General features: G+C 53.7%; 1 protein-coding gene across 3 annotated transcripts in view; it reads left to right on the top strand.

The window, feature by feature from the left end:
* Positions 1-12,213, top strand: part of LOC131828856 (cadherin-23) — a 75,912-nt gene that overhangs the window by 55,253 nt on the left and 8,446 nt on the right. For all 3 annotated transcript variants that reach the window (XM_059169996.1, XM_059169994.1, XM_059169995.1), the window contains exons 14-21: positions 1,193-1,651; positions 4,867-4,983; positions 6,116-6,340; positions 6,915-7,084; positions 7,298-7,435; positions 8,394-8,513; positions 9,843-10,020; positions 10,182-10,393. In XM_059169996.1, the coding sequence (XP_059025979.1) occupies positions 1,193-1,651; positions 4,867-4,983; positions 6,116-6,340; positions 6,915-7,084; positions 7,298-7,435; positions 8,394-8,513; positions 9,843-10,020; positions 10,182-10,393 (1,619 nt within the window). The remainder of the gene's footprint in view (positions 1-1,192; positions 1,652-4,866; positions 4,984-6,115; positions 6,341-6,914; positions 7,085-7,297; positions 7,436-8,393; positions 8,514-9,842; positions 10,021-10,181; positions 10,394-12,213) is intronic.

Raw genomic sequence — 12,213 nt, 5'->3', positions numbered from 1 at the left:
ATGTGATTCCCATCAACATCAACTATGGCTTGGAGGGTATATTTGATTCTAAAGGTCAGCTGGAAGAGCAAAAACACTTTGAGACGGAAGTATAAATAAAGCAGTGTTGCCTTACCAGATAACGATAGCATGTTACAGAACTGCAGGGTTTACAGACCATAAGATCTGAGCATAAGACTCTGGGACAAAGTTAACCCAGAAACAGATACTGGAAAAGTAATGAAAGTAGTATTGTGTGAGTAAGGGGGCATGGCCGGCTCAGTCAGTGGAGCGCGGACGCTTGTTTTTGGGCTTGTGAGTCTGAGCCCCACATTAGGCGTGGAGATTACTTAAAATCTTTTTCTTTTTTTTAAAGGAAACAATGAAGTCAATTGTGAAAACTCATTACTTAAAGTGCAAAATATCTATTCATATGCAGTGCAGATTGTCACCCCATATCAGGCACCAAAATGAAACCTATAGAGGGTCTAGAGAAAATACAAAAGAATGGAAACATTTACAAACAAAAGAAGAAACTTTAGTTGAATTATTTCTTTGAATTCTGATAAAGAGGTTCTAAGCATATGATAAAGAGAACCCAAAAAAGGAAAAGTTTTGGTGCATACTAAGTCAAATTTTTTTTTTTTTTTTAAGATTTTATTTGTTTATTTGACACAGAGACACAACGAGAGAGGGAACACAAGCAGGGGAAATGGGAGAGAGAGAAGCAGGCTTCCCGCCGAGCAGGGAGCCTGATGTGGGGCTTGACCCCAGGACCCTGGGATCATGACCTGAGCCAAAGGCAGATACTTAATGAATGAGCCACCCAGGCACCCCCCTAAGTCATATTTCTTTACACCAAACAATAGCAACTGATAAACAAACTGAGAAAAAGATATCTGTCACCAGTTATCATAATTATATAATTTGCATAAATTGAAAGATAAGTGGGCAAAAGTCAAAATCAGACAATATGCAGAAGATATTACTAATCGTTAAATTATTAAAGATTTTTCAGTCTCTCAAATAGTCCCAAAATGTGAAACAAAATGAGAGTTATCTACAAAGCATCAAACATGTAAATTTTATGAAAGATAACCACAGGCAAGACTGGCACGACGGGACCCTTGGGAACCACCAACAAGTGCATCCCAGTCTAAGGTTTTCGGAAGAGACCACTGTGCTCAGCCACTCCCCATTCCCACTCCCACAGGATTCTCAGTCCTTCAGGTCACAGCCACGGACAGGGACAGTGGCCTCAACGGGGAGCTGATCTACCGAATAGAAGCCGGGGCCCAGGACCGCTTCCTCATCCACCCAGTCACTGGAGTCATCCGTGTCGCCAATGCCACCATCGACAGGGAGGAGCAGGAATCCTACAGGCTGGTGGTGGTGGCCACCGACAGGGGCACCGTCCCTCTCTCGGGCACAGCTCTCATCACCATCCTTATCGACGACATCAATGACTCCCGCCCCGAGTTCCTCAACCCTATCCAGACGGTGAGCGTGCTGGAGTCGGCCGAGCCAGGCACCATCATCGCCAACGTCACCGCCATGGACCGTGACCTCAACCCAAAGCTAGAGTACCACATCATCGGCATCGTGGCCAAGGATGACACTGACCGCCTGGTTCCCGACCAGGAGGATGCCTTTGCTGTGAATATCAACACAGGTACAAGGGCTGGCTCCCCTCCCACCGCGCTCCTGCCTCCCTGCCCCGTCTCCTCGCCCTCTGCTTTCTTCCTGATCCTTCTTTCTGTTCCCCCCCTTCCTCGGCTGCTCCTCCTCCTGCTCTCTTCCCCCACACCCAGCATCACAGTGCTCCCTCTCTTGTCCCTCTCTTCCCTGGCTCCTTCCCTCTCTCCTCCTGCTGCTCCTCCTGTCAGCTCAATCTCTCCTTCAGACTGCCTCCCTCTGGCCGTGTTCCACAAGAACACCCACCTCACCCACTCCTGCCAGAACTAAATATTGTAAAGCTTTCATGTCTGTAATCGTCTAGGAAGATGGTAGCTTGTTTTTCTATGTATCTCTTTAAGAACCAGGTAGCTGGACGCTTTCTTTATACATATGCTAGTCATTTAAGTCATCTGGAAATTTTATATATGCCCTTGAGGATTTGCTTATGTGAGCACAAAAGAAACAACTGTGGCTTATCTTTCATGATCTGTGCAGCTTATCGCAAGGTTGATGGTTCTACCATTTCCCCCAAAGTTTCATGTTTTTGCTACTCCAGGGAGTTAAGAAGGGATGCGGGACCCCTACAGGTGTCCTCCTTGAAAGGCCCAGAAGAGTGACAGAAAAACTAAGACGGCTATGACAAAATTCTGAAAATCATTGTTATTCAGAAAAATGCATAGTAAAGTAGCAATGAGATATCAATTTTCTATATGTAATTAGCAGCTATTAAGATGCGAGACAGTGCTGAGTATTGGTGACAATGTGGGGACGTCAGAACACTCATACACTACAGTAAGAGATTAGACTGCTTCCACCATCCAGACAGCAATATAGCACAAAGGACATTCATACCCCATCCTTCCACAGTTCTTCTCCTGGGTGTATGTCCCAAGGACATTCTCAGGTCAGTAACGGGACTGTATGCCACGTCACCTGCCATGTTATTGGTGGTGGGTGTTGGAGGCCACCCAGGCATCCATCCCTAGCAGATTGGAGAGTAAGGCATGGCGGGCGTACGCCATGAATACCATGCAGCAGTCAGGAGCAATAGACGAGATTCACAGAGAAATGTGGGTAGACCTTAGGAATAAGTACTGACTGAAAGAGTAAGACCGAGACGAATCTGAAATATATAGAAGTAGAAGAAAAAGAAGAGGAGGAGGGAGGGGGAGGGGGTGGGGGGAGGAAGAGAGAAGAGAAAGGAGAAGGAGGAGAAGAAGAAATAAGAAACAGAAGGAATAAGAAATACGTATATATCCCAGTCCCATTTTGTGTAAATGTAAAACACACACACACAAGAAACAGTACATGGTTTTCAGGAATACTTCCAAGTGAGAAATACTCTTCAGTCCATTACAGTGATTGACCAAGGGGAGAAGAGGGGAGACGAGTATGGGAATAAAAGGGAATAGACACATAAAACCAAAGTGGTACGAATGACCACAGGGAGCAGTAAGCCTTTGGATCTAGAGTATGATTCGCTCAATAAGCATCTGAGGCCCAGAGGAAGAAAGAAGACAGGAAAACCAGGAGCACTGCAAGAATGTAGATGGCTTGGCCATGGCCCGGGTGCGCAGAATTCCTGCCGCAGTGGCTGGTCAGGACCATGGAAAGCTGCTCTGTGCCCCGCCACACTTGATGCTCTGCTGATTCCTCTACCGCTTTCCTCTTCTCTGTTTTCCCTCCCTCCAACTGACTCTCTTCTCTCCATTTTTCTTTCCAGTGTCTTCTCTGCCCCCTCTTCCTCATGTTTTCTCTACCTCCCTTGCTTAGCTTTCCTCCCCTTTCTTTTTGCCAGAGCCTCAGCTCCCTGAGTGCTCCTATCCAATGGGGTTCCCACTTGCTCCCCTGGCTTCCTACCCACCCCCTTCCCTTCCACTCCCTTCCCTCTCAAACCTCCTGCCCTGGTCTGCTCTGCACCCTACCGTCCCCCACGCCCTGCTCTGCTCCATCCCCCCTCTGCACCCTGAACTAACTGATGTTAACCCTCTTCTCTCTTCCTCCTGGCTGGCAGGCCTGCAGGTTTGAGCTCTGTTTCTCTGTCACTTCCCACCTCATCTCTGCTTCACCCCATCGCCTTCCTCCATACCACACCCCTACCACCCTTCCTGTCCTGTGGGGCCCAGGCCAAGGCCGTGGCCCAGCCTTTGCAGACTGAATGCAGCCACCCTCTCCCCATCCTCGCTCCCCAACCTCGGGGACGGGGAGCGAGAGTAGGAAGAGGAGGAGGAGGAGGAGGCAGCGGCCCAGGGTAAGTGACCGCCCCTTGGCTGGGGACCAAGGAAGACAGAAGCCCAGCAGGGGATCTGCCAAGGGGGTAGGGAACCCCAGAGGCCACACTGCCTGAGAGGAAGCTGGAGAGAGAAAGTTTCACCTAGGGGTCAGGCCACCAGGCCCTCCAACAGAGCCAACCCTGAGATTGGCCAACTAGGTCTGCCCAGTTCAAGCCCAAGCCGCTGGAGAGTTCCTCTGTGATTCGGGGGCTGGCAGAGGGAGTGGGGGCAGGACAAAAGGAGACAGCTTGCCAGTCTTAACACAGAACGGTGCTCCTTTCCCACAGTCAAGCCCTGTCATGTCCCACGTAATCAAGACAAAGAGCTAGGCCTGACTATCCAGCCTGTCTCACCACGGTCCTTTCCAGAGAACACCCTCAGGCATTTCTAGCTGCCTTGACCTTTTAAACTCAGTCTCCCTAGAATACAAGCATTGCTGAAATTGCAATAAAATGAACACGACATAAAATTTATCACAGTAGCCCTATTTAAGCATATGGTTCAGTAGTGTCAGTATACGCACGTTGTTGTAGAATGTAAGCATTCTGGAAACAAGCAATTACGTGGCACTGTGTGTCAAGCACCGTTCTAAACCCTTCACCAATGTAAACTCATTTTATGGTTATAATCCTCAAAATAGCTCTGTGCAGTAGATACTGTAATTATCCTCATTTTATAAATGAGGAAACAGGTGCAGAGATATTAAATAATTTTTCCAAGTTCCCCTGGCTAGTAAGCAGGGAGTGAGGGGCAAAATGTGGTGTCCCCAGAGTGCAGGTGGCTGTGGTCTCATCCCAGCCCAAGATGTCACTGCCAAGTCCCCATTCTACTGGGGATCATTGCTCTTGGTGTGGTTTGGGGGAGCTAGAGAGGAGAACTCCTGGGAGGCCCAGATGTTATGGAGTTCCCCTCAAACTGAACCTAGTCTGGTCTACAGGGTCCGTAATGGTGAAGTCCCCGCTGAACCGGGAGCTGGTTGCCACCTATGAGGTCACTCTCTCAGTGATTGACAATGCCAGTGACCTACCAGAGCGTTCTGTCAGCGTGCCAAATGGTAAGGCTCCCCCAGGCACCTGCCACAGGCTACTCTAAGCCCATCAGGGCAGGGGCAGCAGCTGGGAACACGCATAGGCCTGACCCCAGGGAGGGGGCAGCAGGACCTGCTCTCCGCAGGGGCTGACAATTGTCAGGCTACACAATGGGTATGAAGGGTGGCCACCACAGGGGGGCTCAGGGTGACCCCACGTTCCAGTTGTGAGAGCTCAATGGTGGGGGATCCAAAGCCCAGAATTGTGTGTGGTCTTGAACCCAAAGGCTCAGAGTGGAAAGGAGGCTTGATAGAGACTGGGTGGGCACTAAGAAATCGACCAGCCAACAGAGACTCCGGCCAGAGCCCCATCGTCAGAGTCAGTGAGGAGGGTGTGGTGGGCACATGTGACAGGAACCTCAGAACATATAGCCCAGAGGAAGGAAAGCGCGAGGAAACGTGAGTGTCCATGGAGGCCAAGGCACTAGTGTAGAGGGTGCAGGTACCAGAGCAGAAAGGGGCACCGGCCACTACCCTGTCCACAGCCTGAGGCATGACCAGGAGGGGCTGCTGAAGGAGTGGATTTTGTGTGGGCAGAACAGGAAGCGGGAGGATGGAGTGATGGGGTGGCCTCAAGTCACCTCTGGCCTCGAGGGCACGGACAGCCGCTGGGATGGGGAGATAGGCCTGGCAGATATTGGCTGCTTATCCTTACAGGCCAGAGGCCCAAGTTTTCAGGAAGGAAGAGCAGACCCGTTCACTGCCTACATGTTGTCTGCTCAGAGGGCAAGGCCCTGGGCGGGTTACCCTGAGGGGTCACCTCAGATAGGAAGTAGAAGGACAGGGTCTTCGACTCTTAGACCATCACAGCCCTACCTCACTGGATGGGTTGGAAAACTGAGGCACAGTTAGGGCCAGGGTCCGCCGAGATCACTTAGCCAGTTGGTGGAACCCAAACTCCTTCCCCCATGGAAGAGCCAGCCACCAGACCAGGAGAAAGGGTCACGTGTCACCACACAAAGGCTGGGTAGAGCTTCAGGGAGTTCCAGGAGGGCAGTGAAAGGCCACAACCCTGTCTGGGCTTGACCGACACTTAGCAAGGCCAGGCCTAGCCACACTGGTGTCCCTCATATCACCTTCACCCCTGCCTCTGACCCAGCCAAGCTGACAGTCAACATCCTGGATGTCAATGACAACACGCCCCAGTTCAAGCCCTTCGGGATCACCTGCTACACGGAGCGGGTTCTGGAGGGGGCCACCCCAGGAACCACGCTCATCGCTGTGGCTGCTGTGGACCCAGACAAGGGCCTCAATGGGCTGATCACGTACACGCTGCTGGACCTGATGCCCCCAGGCTATGTCCGGCTGGAGGACTCCTCCGCAGGTAGGTGGGAAGTCTTCCAGAAGAGGGTTGAGGTACATGCGCCTGCTCAGCTCCAGGGGACCCTGGCCCATTGTCGCCCTCCAGTGGGGGCCTCACCCTAGTCCCTCAGTGGGCTGGGCCAGATCCAGTATGGCCAGCATTACCATCACTCCCAGATGCCCAAACTATAGGAAAGGAGAGTACCTAGTCCCAGGTGGTGTAGAGGCCCCCTCTGAGGTCTGCTGGACCCATTGGATACTCCACCAGTGCCTCTACCACCTGGGCTTCCACTAGGAGTCTCACTTGGGGAGCGAGAAGGCCAAGAGAAGAAGTTCTCAGAGGAGGTCCTGGGCTAGTCGGTACCCATCCCTTCAACTTGTGAAAAGCTTTCTCACTCCTCCCGTGAGGGGAACAGCCGGATACTAGTTGCCGTGAGGCCTCTGGCCTGCCTGCCCCTAGTTGGTGCTGCTGGGCCACCTCCTTCTTCCAGGGACCACCCCTGGCCCTCAGAGTTCCAGATCCTTCTCTTTATACTTTGGAGAGCTTCCGTGAGTGAGGAGCGGCCACACGGGCAGTGGGTACCTCTCTTTCTTAGGGAAAGTCATTGCTAACCAGACAGTGGACTATGAGGAAGTGCAGTGGCTCAACTTCACCGTGAGGGCCTCGGACAATGGGTCTCCGCCCCGTGCCGCTGAGATCCCCGTCTACCTGGAGATCGTGGACATCAATGACAACAACCCCGTATTTGACCAGTCTTCCTACCAGGTGGGCAGCCGGGCAGCAGGTTGGGTCAGTACCCGTGCCCAGGTCTTGGGCCCTTTGGGCAGCTTCCACTCCCATACGGCCGTCCTCTGCATCCCACGGGCCCCATGAGCGGCTCGGTGCCCCAGGCTGTGTACCTGGTGAGTTCTCAGGGCAGGGGCATAGACACTAGGCCTGACCCGGGCCTGCTCTCTCTCCCTGTCTGCTGGGCTCCAGGAAGCAGTCTTCGAGGATGTGCCCGTGGGCACGGTCATCCTGACTGTCACCGCCACAGATGCCGACTCGGGCAACTTTGCCCTCATTGAGTACAGCCTCGGGGATGGAGAGGGCAAATTTGCCATCAACCCTACCACGGTAAGCAGGCATACCGGGCGCTGGGAAGAGCCCGGGCAGAGGCTGAGGAGCCGCCACAAATACCACGTCATCCCAGTTACTGGGTCCTGCCATCGGGACGTCTGTGGTCTCAGAGGCTTTTTCACCAAGTCAGCAGGCCCGGCACAAGTCCCAGACATCCGGCAGACTGTGGCCCTTCTGTCCCTGTGGCCACAGTCTTTTGAAACTAGCCTTTGTGGGACAAAAAAAAATTCTGAGCTGTGTCCCCACCAGACTAGAAAACTTGACTCAAGTCCAGGAGACTGCTTTCAGAAACCATTAAAAGAAAGGTAGAGGAAGCTCTGCAGAAAGTGGGCACAGCGTTTGAGCTCCTACTGTATACATGGCCCTGTATCAGTGTTGGGTGGGGGTGGAGGAAGGGAAGACGCCTCCCATGGGTGCCTCCCCTATGCTGTGGGAGAGCAGAAACTCAAGAGAAAGGATGGGTGATGATTTAAATGACTGTGACTTGGTTCAAAGCTGGTATTTTAGCGCAGGGAGAGACCACTGCAGCCTGGGGGTGGCTGGTCAGGCAGGACCTTCCCCAGGGACAGGGCCAGAACTAGACTTTCCCTCCTACTGACTCTCGCGGCCCAGACCCCCCTGCGCTCGGCCCGGTCAGCCAGATTCTATGCTCTGTGCGAATATCAGTCATGCTCCCGGCTTGGCACTGTGAACAGCAAAGATTTACAGAGGACTGCTCTATACCGGGCCAGGTAGCCAGCTCCAGCGCGGCCCGTCCATCCCATCTCCAGGTGGAGCGGAGTCGTGGGGCCCGCAGAGCCACTAGAACCCGAGCTCCGTGGGGACGGGGGCTGTTGTCTCTTCCGTTCAGTGCCGCATCTCCAGAGCCTAGAACAATGTCTGGTGTAGACTTAGTGCTCAGTAACTACCAGTCGGATTGATGAAGGAACTGATTCCATCACCCTGCCCCCCACAGGGTGACATCTATGTGCTGTCTCCTCTGGACCGGGAGAAGAAGGATCACTATATTCTGACGGCCTTGGCCAAAGACAACCCCGGGGATATAGCCAGCAACCGTCGAGAAAATTCGGTGCAGGTAAGGGCCACTGGGCCGGACCAGGGACTCTAAGGACTGGAATTGTGGAGGCACCAGGCAAAACCTTTATCTTAGAGGACCTGCAGGGTGGGAGCAGGGCCTCCTGGGCCCTCGGAGACGTGGTGGCCGCAGCCGACAGCAGGAGCTTAGTTGGGTGAGCCAAAAAGGAGGTTGCTTAGGGAGATGGGGACTTTCCAAGAGAACTTTCTTGGGCCCAACTCTGCGAAGACAGTGTTTAAACACACCCCTGTGTAACCCAAGCCTGGGGCTCCACATGTCCCACCCCCACAGTGTCCCCCGAAACAAACAGCCCAGCAACCAAACGTCATTGTGACACAATTATCTTTATGTCTCTTAAAGAACTTTAATGGGGCATCCAGCCCCGTTCCCATTCCAGCTCTAGCTTCAACACAGTACGCAGTTCTGCCATTTCTCCCCACCATAGCCTAAGCCTCCAAAGAGAACTCTCCTGGAGGGTGTGGGCTGGTGAGCAGTTGGGGGGGGCAGGAGTACTCACACACTGGGATCCTGTCCCTGTCACACTGTTGAGCTGGGAAGAGCACGGCACTGGGAGTCAGAGGACGAGCGCACTAGTGGAGCCCTGTGCATGTGGCCTGTAACCTCTCCGAGCCTCGAGCCTCGCTGTCCACTCTGCAGGGCGTGGGAGGCAGCGGCAGCCAATATGACACCTCCGGCCCCAGGCAGTGGTGTCAGGGCGACGGGGCGTTGGAAGGTGGTTTGTGCACATGGCAGAGTTCTTAAAATCACTGCTGTGAGCAGCTCTCAGGGGACACAGGTCAGGCAGAGCCTCAGCAGTCAGGGGAGAGACGGCCTCTGGCCTGGGGTGTCCAGGGGGCCCGCCCTGGGTGTGTGGGGTCAGCCAAGGGAACCCGTCCCAAGCCAGATTCCCAAGCCGGACAAGAGGGAACTTTGGGGAGTGGAGGACTCCCAATCCCGCATGACGATCGAGAGAGCAGACGCAGACGTAGGGGTCACGGTGAGAAGGAGGAAAAGACGGAGTGGGAGGGGGTGGGGCGGGCTCCCTGCCTCAGGACGTGGACACCGACATGCGGTCACCACAGGCCTAGCTGCACAGCGGTTCCTGAAGCCAGGCGCTGTGCGTCATGGGTGGGCCTGAGAGAGGAGATACTACTGTCCCCAGTGTATGGCTCAGGAGGAGGCTTGGGGAGAGGGGGATTGTACAAATTGAGGTCAGACTCCAGTAGCAGGCACCGTCTGCCCTGGCTTGCTCCCGTGTGACTGGATCGCCTGGAGCAGCCCCTCTGTATGCACCTGACCTTTGACCCCACATCCCCCCTCCGCCACCAGGTGGTGATCCAGGTGCTGGACGTCAATGACTGCCGCCCACAGTTCTCCAAGCCCCAGTTCAGCACAAGCGTGTACGAGAACGAGCCAGCAGGCACCTCGGTCATCACCATGATGGCCACTGACCAGGACGAGGGCCCCAATGGGGAGCTGGCCTACTCACTCGAGGGCCCTGGCGTGGGTAAGTAGCCTACTCCCCACCCGTGATGACTTGCTCGTGGGAGGAGCGGGTGGTCATGTGCACAGCCCCAGGCCAGGAGGAGGAGGAGGAGGAGGAGGGACAGGAAGGAGGGACGTCTCAGCCAGAGCCGGACCCGGTGGCTCTCTCGTCCTGCCTGCCAGAGGCCTTCCACGTGGACATGGACTCAGGTCTGGTGACGACGAAGCGGCCACTGCAGTCCTACGAGAGGTTCAACCTGACGGTGGTGGCCACAGATGGGGGAGAGCCCCCGCTCTGGGGCACCACCATGCTCCTGGTGGAGGTCATCGATGTCAATGACAACCGCCCCATCTTTGTGCGCCCGCCGAACGGCACCGTCCTCCACATCAGAGAGGTACCGCTGGCCTCGGGCCCCCTGCCCACCACCAGCTCCCTCCCGCAGTCACACCTGGAAGAGTGAAAGGCCCCCACTGGGAAGGTGGGGGAACTGAGGCCAGCAAGCGAGGCCTATTTGCTCAGTGTCACACAGAGCAGTCCTGAAGAGTGGGGAATAGTGTGAGCTATGCCAGCACGAGGCCCTGGGCCCAAGTCTGACTGTTGCTACTGTGACCTTGAGAAAGAGACTTCTCAGAGTGCTTTCTCATCCGCAAAACAGGACTCAGAGTAGTAGATGCCCTCGCTCTTGCTTTTAGATGTCTGCCAAGAAAGGCAGCCTCCCCGGACACCCACTTCCCCCATATTTGTGTCTCAAAATAACACACATGTTCCTTCCGTCTGTCTGCTGTTCCTGCTGATACCAGGCCTAGGAATTGGGGTTGGGCATCCAAATAAGAAACAAGGAGGAAGTGACTGACTCTAGAATTCCCCAATCTTTCTTTCATCCTTTGTTCTAAATTGCCTCGGGAAGGCAGGGGGCACTCTTTTATTCCCTGCCCTGTCGCTCCTTCCTCTCAGCACCCCGGCCCCATCTGCTCAGTGCTGATCTACTCAGGGGATCTCCCACTTGTTCTCCGTTCCCTGAACTTCAGCATGCCTCCGCCTCTCAGAACATCAACATCAGGCCCTTGTCACTCTGCCCCCTCTTTGAGGTCCCACAGGAGACATATCCCCCAGGGCCGAGCACCGGGAAACGATGCTGTGCCCATAGCTGTTGAGTTGCTTTTTCCAGTGCCCACGGCAGTGAGGGAGTGGTTGTCTTTGTGCAGCCCACTGAGGAGCTCAGAGCAGCCCGCCCTGCAAGGACTCAGTGACCCTGCAGGGACTCAGTGCACAGACCTTGTCCCCCACCCCTCACTTTCCATTTTCCTGCCAACCTTTTCTTATTCTTTACGCCCCCCCCCCTTTTTTTAACTTGTTCTCTCTTGTTATAATGTATACACTTACAGACTTTTGTAAGTGACCTCAAATCTTTTGTGGAAGAAGGCAAGATATAAATTAATAATAATCTAGTTCTTTTCCACAACAGAGGCCCCATTTGCTACATTTTTCCCTTCAAGACACTGTATTTGGAAAGATTCGTGTCTCCCAAGCAACCAGCAGGTGTTAAGTAATATTCCCTGTCATCGCATTGCCATTAATTAGATGTAACTGCCACTTGGGAGTCTCTGATTGTCCCGATCCGTGAGATCCGGAGAACCACGCCGAGCTGATAATTTTTCAAGTAAATCCAAGAAATGTGCTTTTTCCTTGTGCCCTGTGCAGCCTTATTATGGGTCAGTATATTAAAACCATCAGATCTCTTGACATCTTAGATTCAAAGGAATCAGGAACCTGGGGCCCAAAGAGGTAGCATGCATGTCCCAAGTCACACGGTGAATTCGTAACAGACTAGAACACTGCTGTTGTCTCTAAACACCATGTCATTCTACCTGCCTGTCCCTCACTTTCAGGTACCCAATTAGGTAGATGGTGTTGTCTGGGGATTCCTAGTACTCCTGTGATTAGGGTTAACAGAGCAAGACAGACCCAGGCACAGAGGGGTAGCTGTGGTCTCTGCCTTTGGATTCTCCCTCTGCCTTCCAGTGGGATCCAAAGGATGGGGGAAGCCCCTGGAAGGGCAATAACCCTGAGTGTGTGCGAAGCTTGGTGGATGGAGACCAGGCAGGACCACTGACAGGCAGTGAAGTGGGGGTGGGGAGAAGGGATGTTCTAGCAGGTGCTTGAAACTCCAGGAGAGTCCAGCGAAGTGGGCAGACGTTTCCTAAGCCTGCTGGA

The sequence above is a fragment of the Mustela lutreola genome, chromosome 4, assembly GCF_030435805.1.
Source record: "Mustela lutreola isolate mMusLut2 chromosome 4, mMusLut2.pri, whole genome shotgun sequence".
NCBI classification, from domain to species: Eukaryota; Metazoa; Chordata; class Mammalia; order Carnivora; family Mustelidae; genus Mustela; species Mustela lutreola.
This window is presented reverse-complemented; position numbering and strand designations above follow the sequence as displayed.